At 34.3% G+C, this 16,929-nt stretch overlaps 3 protein-coding genes across 4 annotated transcripts in view; 1 reads left to right on the top strand and 2 right to left on the bottom strand.

The window, feature by feature from the left end:
* The window catches only part of LOC21404160 (WD repeat-containing protein 44), a 4,099-nt gene extending 3,246 nt beyond the window's left edge, over positions 1-853 (bottom strand). The window contains exon 1 of the mRNA XM_024175492.1: positions 4-853. Coding sequence (XP_024031260.1) covers positions 4-853 — 850 coding nt within the window. The remainder of the gene's footprint in view (positions 1-3) is intronic.
* Positions 854-2,150: 1,297 nt separating this feature from the next.
* Positions 2,151-6,123, bottom strand: LOC21404159 (dol-P-Glc:Glc(2)Man(9)GlcNAc(2)-PP-Dol alpha-1,2-glucosyltransferase). Of its 2 annotated transcripts, XM_010113173.2 has the most exons (9): positions 5,993-6,123; positions 5,662-5,759; positions 5,473-5,561; positions 4,197-4,530; positions 3,746-4,019; positions 3,457-3,594; positions 3,165-3,369; positions 2,751-2,893; positions 2,151-2,647 (listed from the first exon to the last, which is right to left on the bottom strand). In XM_010113173.2, exons 2-9 carry the CDS (start codon positions 5,749-5,751, stop codon positions 2,388-2,390), a joined length of 1,533 nt encoding a protein of 510 aa, XP_010111475.1. In that variant the 5' UTR covers positions 5,752-5,759; positions 5,993-6,123; the 3' UTR covers positions 2,151-2,387. The 2 variants fall into 2 exon arrangements, with proteins under 2 accessions (XP_010111475.1, XP_024031251.1); XM_024175483.1 differs by lacking the exons at positions 5,662-5,759; positions 5,993-6,123 and having other exon boundaries at positions 4,197-4,489; positions 5,473-5,540.
* A 9,658-nt stretch (positions 6,124-15,781) lies between these two features.
* LOC21404157 (sarcoplasmic reticulum histidine-rich calcium-binding protein) lies at positions 15,782-16,559 on the top strand. Its single transcript, XM_010113171.2, has one exon. It carries the CDS (start codon positions 15,850-15,852, stop codon positions 16,498-16,500), a length of 651 nt encoding a protein of 216 aa, XP_010111473.2. The 5' UTR covers positions 15,782-15,849; the 3' UTR covers positions 16,501-16,559.
* Positions 16,560-16,929: the final 370 nt, after the last annotated feature.

Here is a 16,929-nt window from a genome sequence, read left to right as displayed (position 1 = left end):
CGCTCTTTTCGAATTCTTCCATTGTTAATTGCTTCCCTGTTTGGAGGTCGCTCAGCCGGTTCCACATCCCGTCTTCGCCGCACTCGTTTACTATGAATTCCTTCCCTGTATCCAAATTCCTTATCAAGAAGAATGCTCCGAACCGGCTCGAAGACAACACTGATGACGACAGCATACCGCTGTGTCGGATCGACCTGCCGGAGGGTCCGACAGCCGCGGATTCTGCATAGGAGCATGATAATTTCCGAACCGGTGCGGAGATTGCCGAATTAGTCTTGGTGATGCGCTGAATCGATACCGAGCCGACGAGTTCCTGCTTCCGCCACTGTTTTTCGACGGAGAAAGGGTCTATATCTCCGTCGGAGCGGGAACGGACGAGCATAATTGGGAGCAGAGACGGCGACGGCGATGGAGAAGGCGAAGAAGTGGAAGGAGCGGTCTGATCTTCTTGTTTCGGCGGTGGTTGTTGTTTTGAGACCGCCTCGTTGTTCTCATCGGTGACCGCGGCGGGGGCGGGGGCGGGGTCGGCCAAGCCCATTCCTTGAAGCAGCCTTTTGCGGCGCTCACTGATGGAACCAGGAGAGGCCATCCACACGTCGTAATCGGGTGTGGCGACGGTTGAAGAGGCGGAGAAGCTGCGGACGGAGGAGACGGCGGAGGCGAAGGAGACACGGGGGTCGTCGAAATCATCGTCTTCGTCCTCGGAGGAGGAGAAGGAGAGAGAGGCGGAAGAGGAAATTCTGTCGAAGGACTCGAAAAAGCGGTCATCATTGTCGTTGTCGTGGTCGTGGTCGTGATCATGGAGGGCATCCCAGTTGGTGATGGTCAGGGTCCTGATGAGACGCTGATCCATACTGTTGGGCGTCGTCGGAGTCGGAGGAGGGATTTTTTCTCCGGCGAGGGTAGACATGGAAAGAGAGAGAAGGAAAAGAGGAAGAAAAGAAAAAAAGAAAATCGAAAGTTGAGGTTTGGGTTTAGGCGTTTGGATTGATTTCAGGGAGAGCAAGTGGCAGAGAGAAAAACAAGGAGAGAGAAAGTGGTTATTAGCGGTTACCGTTGGGATTGGGAGTTTGGAGGGAAGCGAAAAGGTCAAAAAAAATATATATATATATATAAAAGGAGCTTCTTTCTCACGACGAGTGATTTATTAGCGATTTTCATTTTCATTTCATCTCTTCACGTCTTTGGGCGTTTTACTATTCGTCGTGGCGATCACGTTTTTGCCTTTTCAGATCCGTCACGATAGTTTCACTCAATTTGTTTTTTGTTTTTTGTTTTAATTTCTTTCTTATTTCAAAAATAAATTCACAATCTATTGTTATTTCTTCCTTTTCTTTTTAGAAAATTTTTTATTACAAGTAACAAAAAATATCTTAATAATATCAAATAAATCTGCAATAAAGTTACATAAAATTAAAAAAAAATCTTTTGAGTAACAAAATAGCCGAATAGTATTATATAAATCTGCAATAAGGTTATATAAAATTAAAAATATCTTTAGTTGCAAAATAACACAAATTTTAACTCGTGTCAAAAAAAAAATAGCGAAAATTTCAACTGTTTTGACTTTTGAATAACACAATACGGTACCATTTTTGTAAGTTCTTTATAATGAGATCTCATATCTCTTTTATTGCTTTAGATTAGAAAAACATGTTGATAAGGCATAATAATATTCAGCATTTTTCAAAAAGAAAATAATATTCAGCAAAAAACAAGGTCATAATATATATAAAACAAAGAGAAAACGAGACAAATATCTCCCTTAAAAGTGCATAGATATGGATTTATTGCCTAATTGCCACCCTTTCTTTATATGTTTTTATCTTTTAAAGGTAATAAGAAATGCGGCTGTTGAAAATTGCTTGGGATACTCTTTTTTTTTTTTTTTTTTTTTTTGGTGGAGCAAAGATGGCTTGGGATACTTGTTCTAAGCTTTTATTAAAGTTTGGTATTTAGCCAAAACTCTTTTTCTATTTTTTTTTTTTAATTCTTTTTAAGTTCGTTGCATGAGTTTTAAGGATTGAAGGTACTCCAAAACCGTGTAAACTCTCGATGAAGAAGTTAACAAGATCAAGAGATGGAACTGAAACAAGAGCAAAAGCCTAATATGCAATTAGCAACAAAGAAAGCAACAACAAGAAGGCCAGAACATCACAAACTATCACATAGCTTAATGTGTCGTACAAATTTAGTATACAAAATGAATTTTCATTTCCATACTTAAGCAAGCTGCAAAAAATGAGAATTAGTGGGAAAATAAAACAAAATTTTTTTTTTCCTCATAACTTGGCTAAAGGCCTTTGCAAAAAATCTGATGAGGCTTTACCATATAGACACCGAAATTGGACATGTGATCTGAGTCTTTACCGTATGGTGAGACGCATCTACCAAATAAACCTCTGGGTCCCAGGGTCATGGTCCCAATGGAATGGTCTATACAAGAACATTATCATTGTAAAGACATTGAGGGCCAAATACAAAGACCCCATGAGAAGCCAACTCAGGAGATCATTATTATGTGAATGCAATATCAACAAAAAGAATGGGATTGTATAGTATCTGAACTCAATTAGTGGAGCAGGCACCAGAACTGCAGCAGTCGCCAAAAAATATCCCAACACCCAGATCTTCCTCTGAAATTTGCCTGCCACGTAAACACAAACAAACAAAAAGAAATTTCATGTTGATAAATCACTAGGAAGTCAGATAGATGTTCATATCATGACTTTTTTTTTTTCCAAACTAACCCAATCTGGTGCCGATGGAAAGCCATGAATAGACGTAAAGCGGGACCAAGAGGTACTTGATTGACCAATGAGCATTGATCACTTTCCGCCATAAGTAGAAGGGGTAATGCCGGTTATCGGCAAGAAGATATGGATGAGCTATACTGCAATAGTCAAATGATTGAATGATGAAGTTGTATAGCACGAGTGCTTGAAATGAATGGAATATGTAAAATTATCGTTCGTGCTGACCAAATTGGAACTGTGTTAAAAAATGTCATGTTTCCGGTCAATCTTTCCACGTATGAGCACAATTTCAGGCCAGATCACAAATCGTCAAATCGAATTGATGCTAGTATTCTTTTGAGAAAATGTTGAGCTCGAAACAAACAACTATACGAAGAAAAATTGAGCATAATGTAAAATGAGACTGACCTGAAAAAATGAACAGAGATGAAGCCGGCAATAAGTGCCAAAAGTGCTTGAAAGAAACTATGTGGCTTCTTCTTCCAGAATGAGCAAAAGAAAGTTACAGCTTGTCCGAAACTGAAGTATAGAGGAGCCATAAGAAGAGCAGAAAACAGACCAAAATACAATATCTGTGCAAAATGCGGAGAAACTACATGAGCTTCTTTTGCACCTGGAGTATGGGAAAAGAGTAAGAGACTGAGCAATAAGGGCACTTCACATGCAGAAATGTTAAAAACTGAATATGAACGAGATGTACCGAGAACCACACTCCCATTCCAACGAACAAAAGCAACAAACGCCGCCAATAATATGATAAAGGGCGCAAAAGAAACTAAAAGCTTCTTCTTTGTATGCAAAATTGCTAAACATATAGCCACAATCTCATCAACCAAACCTACAATGGAAAAACCAAAGTCAGACCAACCACATCCAACATGAAGAGCTAATTCACAATTAATAAAGCAGTCAGTCCCATTTAATCATGTCATGGAAAATTTTGAGTTGTGCTGTATGAATGCCTGCATTTACATAAGCTAGACTCAAACCTGGCATGCAACTTCTCGAAGAGGCACTTCCAATGGATTTCAAATGTACAGTAGTATCATCTGTACCACCAATCTTTCGCTGTCTCAAGTTTGAGCCAGAAATGATCCTATTTTCAGGAGCTCGCTGACCATGTTTCCTTATCGAGGCACCAGAATTATCAGTATCTACTTTATCTCGTTGTTTGTCTGAAGTAATATTTATAATCCCACTGCCTGCAACAAAAAGCATCCATATAATATTTGTTTGACGAATGGTAACTGCCAAGGCACCAACCTGCGATAACAAAATGAAACACGTCAGCACATGATTGTACAATGTAGGACATCACAGTAAATGAAAAGGATAGGAAGGGTTGCATGGGGAAAAAAAATTCCAGCAAAAGTATCCTTACGCATAGAGAACTTAGTGTAGTATTAATGCCTATGGAAAGTTGTTTAGCTAATTCTTTACCAGTCCACTGAACCAGTAGTTCTTCCTCAAACAAGCAAGGTACATAGCAAGCACAGCGGTAAGCGACGCAACATCTGTATAATAGAGAAACGTGAAGAACCAATGGAGAGGGTACAAGGCCAGCACCACCGAGTAAAACGTTGCTTTTCTATCATCAAGGGCTGGTCTCAAGTGGGTGATTATCTCGTACACAAGAATACTGCATACTACGGCCAAAACACCATTTACGGATCGAAGGATTTCGACAGAGCACAAATCAGAAACCGAGGAGGCCCCTTTCATGTAGAACATCCCTGGAAACAAAGAAGCAACATGGGCAAGTGAAAGATAGTACCTGCAAAAGTTATAGATTTGCACATTCAAAATTCTCCTCCTGTTTCTGTTTTTTTCTTAACAAAAATCGAGTAATAACTGCATCAAGTTAAGAGGAAGACATCTCAACTAAGTTGCTACCCCAACCTCAAACCTATCTTACGCCAAACTAACTTTATTAAAATAAACAAAAAATAAAATTACAATAACCAAACTCATGAAAAGTAACAACTCCTATCGAGCGAGAAAGGAAAAAAAAAATACAACGCATAACAAAATTAAACAAGAACAGGCTATACGAATCAGCTCAAACCCAAAGGAAGGGCTCACTGATAAAACCCCAATGGTGAAAAACTCTAACAAGAAAAAATAATGTATGATCCAAGCCACAAGACTTACCGTAAAACCTGATAGCACAAGCACTTGAAACTCAAGAAAGATTAATTACACATTCAAATCCCTGCTAAACATGGTTAACCGACTGCTGGTCTCATAATATAGATCCATGTGGTCAAAGATATGAAACGAGCAACTGGGTAACGCAATTCTTTTAACTACAAAACGATTGTTTTACATAGAGAACATTATATAAAGGAAAAAACAAGGTAATCCCTTCAAATTGCATGAAGATTCCTACTTCAATTACAAGACTTCATTTATTCCAGTACTTTCATTCTTTTCATTTCATTAGCAAAAAATAAAATAAAATAAAACACTTGAATGTCTCATAGAACCATTTTTATCCAGCAAGAAATAAAACTAAACGAGCAAAACTATAGGAGGAATATCTCATCTTAAAACTTTCCATTCTATTAAACCTTTTTTTGGAAGCTGTCCATTGCAGTGTACAATCAACTAAAGCAAATCAACAATAGTTGGTTCATGGAACCAAAAGTTATAAATAACATAATATATATATATATGAAAAAAAAATCGCAAATGCAGAAATAGAAAAGGAACTCACAGGCCAGGAGGAGTTGTAATCATGGGATCCCAGCTTCTGAAATTGCTTTTGCAATACTGTTGAGCCTGAGGTATGTGGAATATCTCGTCCTACAATTAATACATGGGCATAACTTAAAACTCATTCAACTTTCTTTTGGAATCAAGAGCAAAGTTTCTTTTTTTTTTATTTTTTATTTGCGGTACTTACCATGTATGGATGAGGCACAATACGATTTACAAGAATGGAGATGGGAATGACCCACAAGCTCACAATCGCTGCGACGGCTACCTTTCCCATCTTAATTTCTAGCAATTAAAATAAAATAACTAAATTTTATTTTCGGATCAGAATAAATAAAATTTTCGGATAAATAGCATCCATAAGTGTGCATATTCGCAACGAATTTGAAATCCAGAAGAACCTACCAACAACGCATTATCAGAAAAGCACAAATCTTTTTACATGAAGAACAATCATATAACAACTCCACGAACAAGATCAATTTCAAATCCATCAAACAGAGGAGAAAATTTGGTACCCGGACGCCGGCGACAGAGTCTAATTTGGAGGCCACCGAATCCGGCCGGAGGAGGAAAGCCGTGAGCGCTTGACTTTGCCGTAGAAGGATTGAAGGAAGTCTTTTTTTTTTTTTTTTTTTAAATATTATTCTCATTTGTGCCTCTCAAATTTTAGTTTATTCGCATACTATCCCTTAAAACCTTAAAGATTCTTATATTTATGCACTCAGTTTTAACTTAGTTTGTTTGGTACCTAGATTCGTTCTCTGATTCGAATCATGGTTCATAATTCGCTACAATATTTTCTCTCACAAAAAATACACGTAAATAGAAAATAATTCTAATCACATGATTTGAATCCATGAACCAAACGGTACATTAGTCTCATTTACCCCTTTTCATTAGCATATGACGAAAATTAATATTGTAAATAAATAGGAAAAGAACGTGTGATTTCACTAATCTCCTTTTTGATTTACTTTCACGAAAATTTTAACAAATAAGATTAAGTGGGACTAATTAAAAAAAAGGTTTATTTTTATTCTCATTTTCATCATTGACTTTTAAAACGTTACATAATTAGTCTTTTATTTATTATTATGTTTCAGTTTCAATCCTTCAGTTAAATAGATGTTTAAAATTTGACAAAATCTATGTAAATTATGAACCAAAATCGTAAACATTTAAAATGTAAAGATTAAAGCAATGCATAAAATAAAAGTTAATCTTCACAAACGATCTCTAAATTTTAGATGTTTTAAAATAACATTTTACATCCCAAAAAATACCTCATAGTTTTTAAAAATGATTTTTTAAAATGTCTAGTTACCTATTAAAATTATCAAAAACATATAATAGTAAGAACATCAAAATACAGGGTACCAATATGATATTCTCTTTATAAAATATGTTTTGAATATGGGAAATTCTATGATAGGGGACGGTTACTTTTTCCTACCAATAGGATATGTTCTATAACCACACGATCAATTTTGAATCGTTCTGATAAGAGAATGCACCGAAAGTATTATAAGAAAGAGTGCAGGTGATTATGCTTAACATTATCTCTTTTTTTTTCTTTTTTTTTTTTTTTTTTTGCGCTAAAAAAAACCCACCCGGTATGAACTCTCTGAATTTTTTTATCTTCCATCATCTGAAATTTATTCATATTAATTAAATAAATTTTGTAAATGGAAATTTGTAAATTTCTCAAGGATGGTAAACTTGGGGTTTGAGTTTGTGTCCTCTTGCTTGAAGCCAATTTGATTTTACATTCCCCTTCTTCTCTTGTAATTGAGGTCTTTTCCTTTGATATTGGATGTTGGAAATCCAATCACGATTGATCATTAGCGCCTGTAAAAGCTAATTCTTTGCCTTTAATGGACTGGTCTTGAATATCTATATCCCAATGACACTTTGATATCTACTTGATTTTGCATTTTCCTTCTTCGCACTTAATCTTCAGCGCGAGAAAAAGTTCTCTCCAAGCTGTACAACGATATTTGTTGTTCTTAAATTAAGAAATAAAGAGGTAGGATGAGGGAAAAGATGAATATGAGATTGTGTTAATTTAAAATTTAGAAATGAGTTTGAGTTGAAGAAAGAGGAGATCGGGGAGTGCAGGAGAGGAGCTCGTGCCGGCGGGGCATAGGCTATTGTGCCGCAGTGGAGAGATTTTGCGGAGGGGCGAAGGAGGGGGGCTTAGCGCCGTCGAGGGAGAAGCTCATTGGCGCCGCTGGGAGGTGGTCACTTAGCGCCGACATTGAGGGAGGGTTCACGCTTTCGTCGGGAGTGCTGTGTTCTTCACCACAGTAGTGCAGGGATGATTCGCCGTCGTGTCGGCACCGGCGTTTGGACTGGAGTCTGGAGCAGAAAGATCAATTAATTTTGAAGGTTGTGATACTTTTGTATTGTTCTGTGGATTTTCTGGGTTTGAGATTTAAGATCAATATTTGGGCAAAAGGAAAATTGAGAGAGCTCTCATCAATGGACGACTGGGAAGGGAAGGATTTTTATTTTTTTATTTTTTTATTTTTTAATTTTGTGTAGTCTTGTACAGTCCATGTTATGATTGTGATGGTGCGTCATTTTAATCTAACCATACAAAAATGATCTAACGGTTGACAATACACACCCTATTAATAGGGAATAAGTACCATACCCTAGACATTCCCTTTAAATATAATCTGCTTTATGAAAATATAAATATATGTTTTACAAGATTGGCCGAAATAGGTGGTCCATACTACTAGGCCGGCGGATCCATGAATTTATGGGCCTGGTTGGCCGAGGTATGAAGGTATGGTCTAGCCCATTAATATGGTGGGCTGGGCCAGGCTCTGCACAACTTCAGTCGGGCCAGCCCGGAAGTCCCAAGCTCATCCTTACTTTTTTCGCAACTCATGGAAAGCTACTAGATTTCAAGAAAAGTGTCTCTTAAGCCATATTTTTCTCTTTACAGAATTATAGTACATTTTGCTTTTTTTTTACACGTGCGTACATTATAATTTCAACCATTGGACGGAGGAAAATATGATCCAAACCGTTGAAAAACGAGCTACTTTTTTTTTTTTATTATTATCATCCATTTCTTTACATAGACAACAAAATTTTGGACGGCTCAAATTGTTTCAAGTCTAGTGTGACGGTTGAAAATTTGAATTGAAAGATCAGTATGTAGTGTTTTCGTCGCAATTTTTGTTGTAATAAAACTGTAACGAACTGTTTCATTAATTTACCAAGCATGTGCAATCTTACTGGTAGTGGTGCCCCTTTTCCGTTATTAATAGAAGTTTTTCTGACAGAATAAAAAAATATGTACAGATTCTGATACAGATCTGACAGTTGAAAAATAAGAAATTATCAAGAAAAGAAAAAGTCATTTATTATTATTATAAATCTATGTTTGGTATGAAGTGAATCATAGGCTGCAGGATAGGAAAGTTGCTTTGAGTTAAAGAGAGAAAAGTGGGTTTTGGAGGTTCGAATCTGACACACTTTGATTCATCTTCATCATGCGAGAGACACAATATAGTGGACATCATGGCCTTCTCTAATTATACTCCAAAAGTTTGTGTAATTTACAACCCACCAGATCAGCCAGGCATCTTCCAAAAGTAAGGGAATCAAATTAGCAACCAGATCAGAGTTTATATTTTTGGTTCATATCCCATTTCTACATCATCATACTTATAACGTGCATAGTTGATATATATATATGATTATAATTAATAACACCAATAACATATTATTAATTACAATTGGTAGTATAAAGTTTGCTAATTGGAAAATGCTTTATAAATCAATTATTGCTTAAACATATATATAATTCCCTCTCAAATTGAAAGACAAAATAAAACTGCTCTTTTAATTTTTATTATTTTGTATTTGACAAACTAATTGGTTAGACACCTACATTTGCCAAATTGTCATTAAACACCTTTATTGTGGAAAGCTAGCTACATTTTGCAGCAAAATCATATTGAAGAGCCTTTATGTAGAGGCAACTAATTATTTAATATATAATCACCAAAGATGAGAAAAAAGGCTCATCAAGAGAAGATTCTATATATACATATGGTGGGTAATGCCCAATGCCCAATGGCAGCCTTATCTTAAAAGATCTAGGGACAATTAAATTACAAAGTAGTCAATCAAACTCCAAGGCATGAGATTCATAGATTTGAAAATTATAAGGAGAGAGAGAGAGAGAGAGAGAGAGAGAGAGAGAGAGAGAGAGAGAGAGAGAGAGAGAGAGAGAGAGAGAGAGAGAGAGAGAGAGAGAGAGAGAGAGAGAGAGAGAGAGAGAGAGAGAGAGAGAGAGAGAGAGAGAGGATGAGAGGGAGAGAGAGAGAGAGAGAGAGAGAGAGAGAGAGAGAGAGAAGTAGGGACTAGGGAGGTGGGGAAAGGAGATGATTGTTAGAGATGGGGGACATGATGGTTGGCAATGGAACCATGTGATTCCCCTTTTAATCATATGCCCCATGCTATTTTTTTGTGTGTGTTTCTGTTCCTTGCACTATTTTACTCTCTTTATGCTATCTATTTTTTTTTTTTTTTAAAAATTATCTTACCCTTTTACCATGATCTTGATATTTTCATTGGTGACATAAATCGACGACTCTCAATTTACAAAACCAAGGGAAAAAGAAAATGAACAAAGAACAGAAAAAGAGAGAGAGAGAGAGTTGTTTAACTATGTATCAATTACTTTTATCCAAATCATGTTGTGAGTACAATTAATTTATGATTCTTCAATTAGAGAGATGCAATTATTTTTCATTCCTTTTTTTTTTTTTTTTTTTTTTTTTGGAAAATAGACGTTTTACTTTACACATCGGTTTCTATGAATAGGTTGGAATAAAAATATTGTTCTTAATCTTTTTACCAGTAGAGTTTCTTATGAAGATCTTAATTTCAAGAACAAAAGAAAATTACAAATCATATATAATATTTATGTAAAAGTGACTTTAAAAAGGATAACAACTTGATCTGGAATAAAAGAATTGTTGTCATTACATTTTTTCAAAGTTATTGTTGAATGAAATATATATATTCTCTTACGCCTTTCCTTTTTTATATAACATGCACATGCATATGAATATTTTGTTACACCTCAATCTTTACTTGTTACATGTGCACGTAGGATTGGTCGTGCTCAACATATTAGTAAAAACTATATCAATATTAACAATATATGTAAATTTAGTATGATGCAAATCCTTTAGTTACTAAATTGGAGTTACCAGTAACTCTTTGCTTTTTCATAAGTTACCAATTACTATTCCAGAACTTGTAGGGTAGAAATTGTCATATTTCACTACAAACATAAATTGTTATTTTAGTTAGTGATTAACTTTTTAACAGTCTGATCTATGATTGAGAACGATAACATTTACATATTAGATTGTTGAAAAACATTATTAAATAGTTAAAGAATAGTTCCTACCGTTAAAAACTTAAGGCCTCGTTCGTTTCAAGAATTCGAGTTTTCAATTCGAGCTGAGATGTGACATTTTCTGAGAGTTTTTAACTATAGAAACTTAAAACTGAAAACTCGTATCAATGAAATAAACAATGTCTAAATGTAACAAGAGAACTTTATTTTCTTTAAAAAAAAAAAGGGGAGAAGTTTTCCCTCATGGAACCATACTATTGGAGCGTAGTCAGCACACTCCTAAGAAAGCGTGGGAAAACATACAATGCAAATAATATTTGATGATAGAAACCATACAGCAGGCAGTAGTACCCCAACGGACGGCGGCCGATCTCGCCTCTTAAGCTTGCACAACAAGCATGTGTGTGCATCTCTTTTTCTCTTCCAACATTTTATCATCTCGTGAAAAATTTAAATATGTATTAAAAACTGTCTATTATACATATCTTTTTAATTTGATGTATGCTGACCGCATCTAACGGTCAGAAATTGATCTACCAGCAACAATAAAAAAGGCCATACTAGAGAAAGTCTATTAATTTGTAAGTCAAAATTAACTTACTTTCCTATTAGCTTTGCTAGTCTTATATCTAATCTAATTGCTGAATTTCTTATACCTAGCTAATCTAATCGTCATTACTTGTGATATTTTAATTTTTGGTTAGATATAAACAAGGCATTAATTCAAAGTTGGGATCATGAGGCTTGTTATTTTAATTTTTGGTTAGATGATAATAAACAAGCATTAATTCACAGTTGGGATCATGAGGCTGTGAAAGCTTACCAAATCCCCCAACCCCCTTTATTTTCATAAGAAGGAATCCTAAGTTAATTTATAAATTAATCTTTAAAATTCAATTAATCCTGGCTGGGTTTTACCTATCTAAGCATGAATTCAGCAATTAGGAAGTTTGAAAGTGACAATACTCATATAATCACGGCAAAGATATCATATAGTAAAATGTTACGTGACATGTATTTCGTTGCCTAATCCCTCAGATGTTAGAAATTAGTATAATGTAAATTTGTCAAGGATTTAGTTGAGATATTCATGATATGCCCGTGTCATTTTCTTTCCGCGGATTAATTAGTTAATTAATTATTACCTGTGATTCACTGCTGAAGAAAAATACTCGAACTTAGCTGGGTTGAAAATGGAAGTTCATATTTCTAATTAGGGAATTCTTATGGTACCCTATCACTAAAAACTATTATTTTAACGGTTAGGTTAGTTTTTCAACCATTCGAGTGTGAGTACTTACATAAAAAATTTAACTGTGTCTACTCACAGATCATACATTAAAAAAAAAAACTAATTCAACTATTAAAACAACAGTTTTTAATAGTAGGGTTCCTTTTAATTATTTATAAAATGTGTGTGGTTAAGACAGTAATATCAATAGCTCTTAAAGCCACTAAATAGTGAAACATGGTTATTTTGATTGTAATAATTGGTTAAGCATATGAGTGGATAATATCCTGGGGTGATTCCTACTTTGTAGAACTGCATGTGATTATGTAATATAGGAAGAAGTAGGTATAGGGGCTATATTTGACTTTACCACAGAAAAATGTACGTAGGATTATGTTATATATCATTTTTTGGTGGCGGCAGATAGATATGGCCTGGAAAGATGCAATAACCATTCCATGAATGTAGGAAGCTTGGTTGCACTTACATTTTGCAGATAATAGATGTACATAACATAGGTACTATTGCTATATATATTGCACTTACATTTTGCATAGGTACTATTGCAGATAATAGATGTACATAACATAGGTCCTATTGTTTCGAGTTGTTTTTGTTTTTGTTTTTCACATTTTTTGAGAAAGAAAAAATAAAAACGGGAGAAAAACGGCGTTTGGTATAATTAAAGACAAAAAACAGAAATGAAAATGATTTTTTGATTTAGTGTAAAATGTGAGAGAAATGAAGTCGTTTTTCATTTTTTGTTTATGTTTTCTCCTCTCTCGAGCAGAGAGCGAGAGAGAGAGAAAGAAATTAATGGATTTTTTTATACTGAAAACAATCTCTTGATAAAACTACCAAACGTATTTTCAAAAATGATTTCTCTCTAAGATTGAAAACGTTTTCATTTCCATTTTCATACAAAAAAATAAAATCATTTTGGAATGAGTTCCAAACGCGCCCTATAATTTCTACTTCCTTTACCTCCTATTACATATACATCAACTTAAAAATAAAAAAATTCTAAGAGAATAATACAAAATTAAAGAAGTGAGTTATGGGGGCATTCCCTATTTTTAAAACTCTAAAACGAATCAAACTCGTTTCAAAGAAGGATGACCAGTATCCAAGAATTTTAACACCTAATCCGATTTTAATCAATCAATCGAAATAAATTATTCTTCAAATTAGCTATAAGTGGTTGATGGGCGTTAGGAGAGAGCTAGCCTAGCATCATATTCACACGATACACAAGTCAACTAAGAAATTAACAACCAACTGGTGAGATTTTCAAATGATCATACCAATCAATAATTACTCTTATAACACTTCAACAAAAATTATTAAACAAGAAAGGAAAGAGGGGAATAAGTACACACAAGTCAATTTTTGTTCTCTGAGTTTCTTTCTACCTAAAGAAACAAATAATAATAATAATAATAATAATAATAATAATAATAAAGACTATCTATGGTTATGCAATCTCAACAAATATTTAAATATCCAACTGTTATATATTTTTTCTATATACCTGTTTTGTTGCGTTACTACATAATTATAATACATCATTTAATTTATCAATTCATCCCAAAAGTTTAAGCTGTTAGGAGCTGAACCAACAATAGTTTTATACTTTAACACTCCCCCTCACGTGTGGGCTGAACAATGAGCAATCGTGTGGGTAAATTAATTAAAAATCTCAACACGTGAATATTTAAGCCCGAGATATATTAAAGGCCCAACACATGATGACAATTTTAATGTGGATAAAGAGTGCAATTACGGGGTTTGAACTCATGACTTCCCGCTCTGATACCATGTTAGTTTACCAATTCATCCCAAAAACTTAAGCTATTAGGAGATGAGCCAACAATAATTGTATACTTTAACATATAATACATCACTAGATTCACACTCTCAAACTTTAAAACATGTTATTTTTTAGATGAAATATCACGTGCACACAAATGATCAGGACCGGTAAATTCGTCAATTTCTTTGAGTCGTAACTAACTAAATTGTGCTAAGGTCAGCTCTCCAGTCTCCACCATTTTTCTCACTATTCTTTGTTCTGACAACCACTCCAAGGAGAGATGGTGATGTAGTGGAAGCTTTAATTGAAGGAAGATCATAACAACAAAGTAAAGGATAAACTAATTAACCTGTTGATTTATACAGAATATTAAAAAAATTGTTTGAATATTAAAAAAATTGTTTTAAAAGCTGTTAATTCACACAGAAGAATAGAATTTGGAAGTGAAAAAATTAAAAGAAATTCTGAAAATTTATTTACCTGAACTGCTTTCATTATAAGAGGGCATCTAAATATATAGGCAAAACATAAACTGGAAACTAGCATATTCCTACAAAGAAAAATAATAATAAAATATGAAATTTTTCAAAAAAGGAAAATTTTAACTGGAAACTAAAATTGAAATTACTAGACACAAGGAAAAAGGAAACACAGTCAGAACTGGAATTCAAATTTTCTAGGTCAACTTATTACAAAAATAGAAATTACTAAAAATGAAAAAAAAGGCCCTTTTGGAGGCCTAAATGATGAAATTTACCCGAAAAATGTCACACATCTTGGCAAAGCAACGAGTCTTATCCGTTGGGCCGTTTCTACTTAGAAAACACATATTTTTCATCTAAATTTGACATCGCTAAAAGACCCCTCAAAACTGAAAAATTTACCTTATTTACTTTTAAAATATTTTCAACGCGCCATAAAAGTTAGATCCTTCTACACCTCATCAGATGCAAACTAATAATTTATGTAGAAAAGGGCATTCATTAACCCCTAGGCGTTATTTCTAGTTGTAAACCAGGTATATAACTCAACAATTTCATCTAAAAAATAACACGTTTTAAGCAGTAAATTTAAAGATGTGTTATAAATTAAGGACACAACACGTACGTTTAATGTTTAGAGATATGTTAACACAAGTGATAATAAGATAAATTTAAATATGTGTTATAAATTAAGAACACAATATATACGTTTAATATTTAGAGATATGTTGACACAAGTGATAATTAGTCAAAAGATTAGTAAAATTTATCTTAAATAACACTACAAATTAAATAACAATATTTTTCAATGATCCATAATTCCATATAGGTGGAAGAGACATTGAAAATATCAACTCTTGGCGTGATGTGTCAAATAACAATCACATCAAAGAGATGGTCCCATGTATAGCAACCCACGTGCATCCATGCCTCAAAGTTCGTAGAGATTTCAGAATGAGAGAGAAGCAACTAATTATAAAACAAAGATTTTATAGTCCTAAAATTCTCATACTCTCTGTAAGCCACAGAACTCAAAAGAAACATTAAATTAATAAAAAAAAAACAAAAGAAAGAAAGAAAGAAAAATATTAGAGAGATAAAACTTTAGAGATCTCAGTTTGTCAAGTCTTTCTCGTTTGTTTGTGTTGAGTCTTTCAACCCCTCCTATTCTCTCTCTTGGCGAAGGATCCGATGCATTATAAACTGCCTCTCCTATCTCTCTCTATATATTTGTGTATATATATCTCTCTATATATACTCACTCTCTTAAAACTACCGCTTCAATCTCTATCTCTTTTCATTCACTACATAAGCCAGCTTAGGGCAAAAAGAAATTAATAACCATCATTGTTCTTGAACCTATATATATATATATGTAATATTCATTATTATCATAGCCTTGGTCTTGTTGTTTTTTATTTTATTTTTCATATATTAGAAAGTATATTCCTTTGATGAACTCCTCAGAATTCCACCAAATTCCCATCCTAAACAATATGTCCAATTCAGATCTGTTATACGTCCAAGATGATCATGATGACGATGATGATCAAAACGTCCCTTTGAGTTTTCTACACGAGTGTCGCGCCTCCCCGTCAGATCGTGAAGATGATAATTCTGATTTTCGCCATGATCAGGAGTTTGATGTCGATCAAGATGATCATGATCAGGTATATGGTCAGCGTGAGGAACAAGATTCTGATGATGATGGTCAACAAGAAACTATGAACAAAGATCAAGCCAAGATCAAGAAAGAAGAAAAAGAAGAAGTACTAGTTCTAATTACTGATCATGGTGAGGAAAGTACTCGCAAAACAGCGTCATCTTCTTTAAGAGAATCGGATGTCAAGGTGGAAGACGACGAAGACGACGGGTTCAAAACTCCGACGTCTTTGGATCACAAAATTCCTGTGATACAGCAGTGTCCTTCGGCTCCGCGAAAACCTAAAGTTTCTTTTAAAAGAAAAGCAGCACCTCCGTCGAGTCGTACTGCTCGTAGAAGCCTGCAGCTTAATTTTTCGGAACAAATTGAGTCGATGTTTCCCGATTTGCAGTGCCTCCACAAGAGCAAGAAAGCTCGACGAGCTGATCATCAAGCTGAGTAAATTTAATTATCTCTATACAATTTCATATAATTTGTTGGATTAATTAACTACTAGCTAGTTTGCCGGCCATGATAATTAGTGGTGGCTTTTGGAAATAAATTTGTCAACATTATTGATAATAGAAAATTAATTCTTAAATGTTAAAAATTTTGGTTGTGACACCGTGTATTAATACAATTAGATCCTAGATCTCTTCATCGTTCTCTTCTTTTCTTGGTTAAGATCTTGATTTTTTTTTTTTTTTTTACCCAAATGATGTTTTTGTGAAGTTGTGAGAGATAAAAGTGAAGTACATCCAATCAAAAAAGCAAAAAAAAAAAAAAAAAGATGAAGTACAATTAATTGCAACTTTATAAGTTGGTCTGCAGTTAGATTTGTTGTTGATGAAAAGAGAGATGTATACTTTTTCTTTTTCAGAAAATATATACT

This window comes from Morus notabilis, unplaced genomic scaffold (assembly GCF_000414095.1).
Source record: "Morus notabilis unplaced genomic scaffold, ASM41409v2 Scaffold256, whole genome shotgun sequence".
Lineage (NCBI taxonomy): Eukaryota > Viridiplantae > Streptophyta > Magnoliopsida > Rosales > Moraceae > Morus > Morus notabilis.
The sequence above is the reverse complement of the archived record's forward strand: the minus strand, read 5'-3'. Positions and strand labels throughout refer to the sequence as shown.

Coding starts and splice junctions, on each gene's coding strand:
- LOC21404159 (XM_010113173.2), bottom strand. CDS start 5,751: ATGGGAAAGGTAGCCGTCGCAGCGATTGTGAGCTTGTGGGTCATTCCC. Junction 3,370..3,456: donor GAATGGGAGTGTGGTTCTCG/GTACATCTCGTT, acceptor CCCATACTCCAG/GTGCAAAAGAAGCTCATGTA. Junction 2,648..2,750: donor TTCCATCGGCACCAGATTGG/GTTAGTTTGGAA, acceptor TTTACGTGGCAG/GCAAATTTCAGAGGAAGATC.
- LOC21404157 (XM_010113171.2), top strand. CDS start 15,850: ATGAACTCCTCAGAATTCCACCAAATTCCCATCCTAAACAATATGTCC.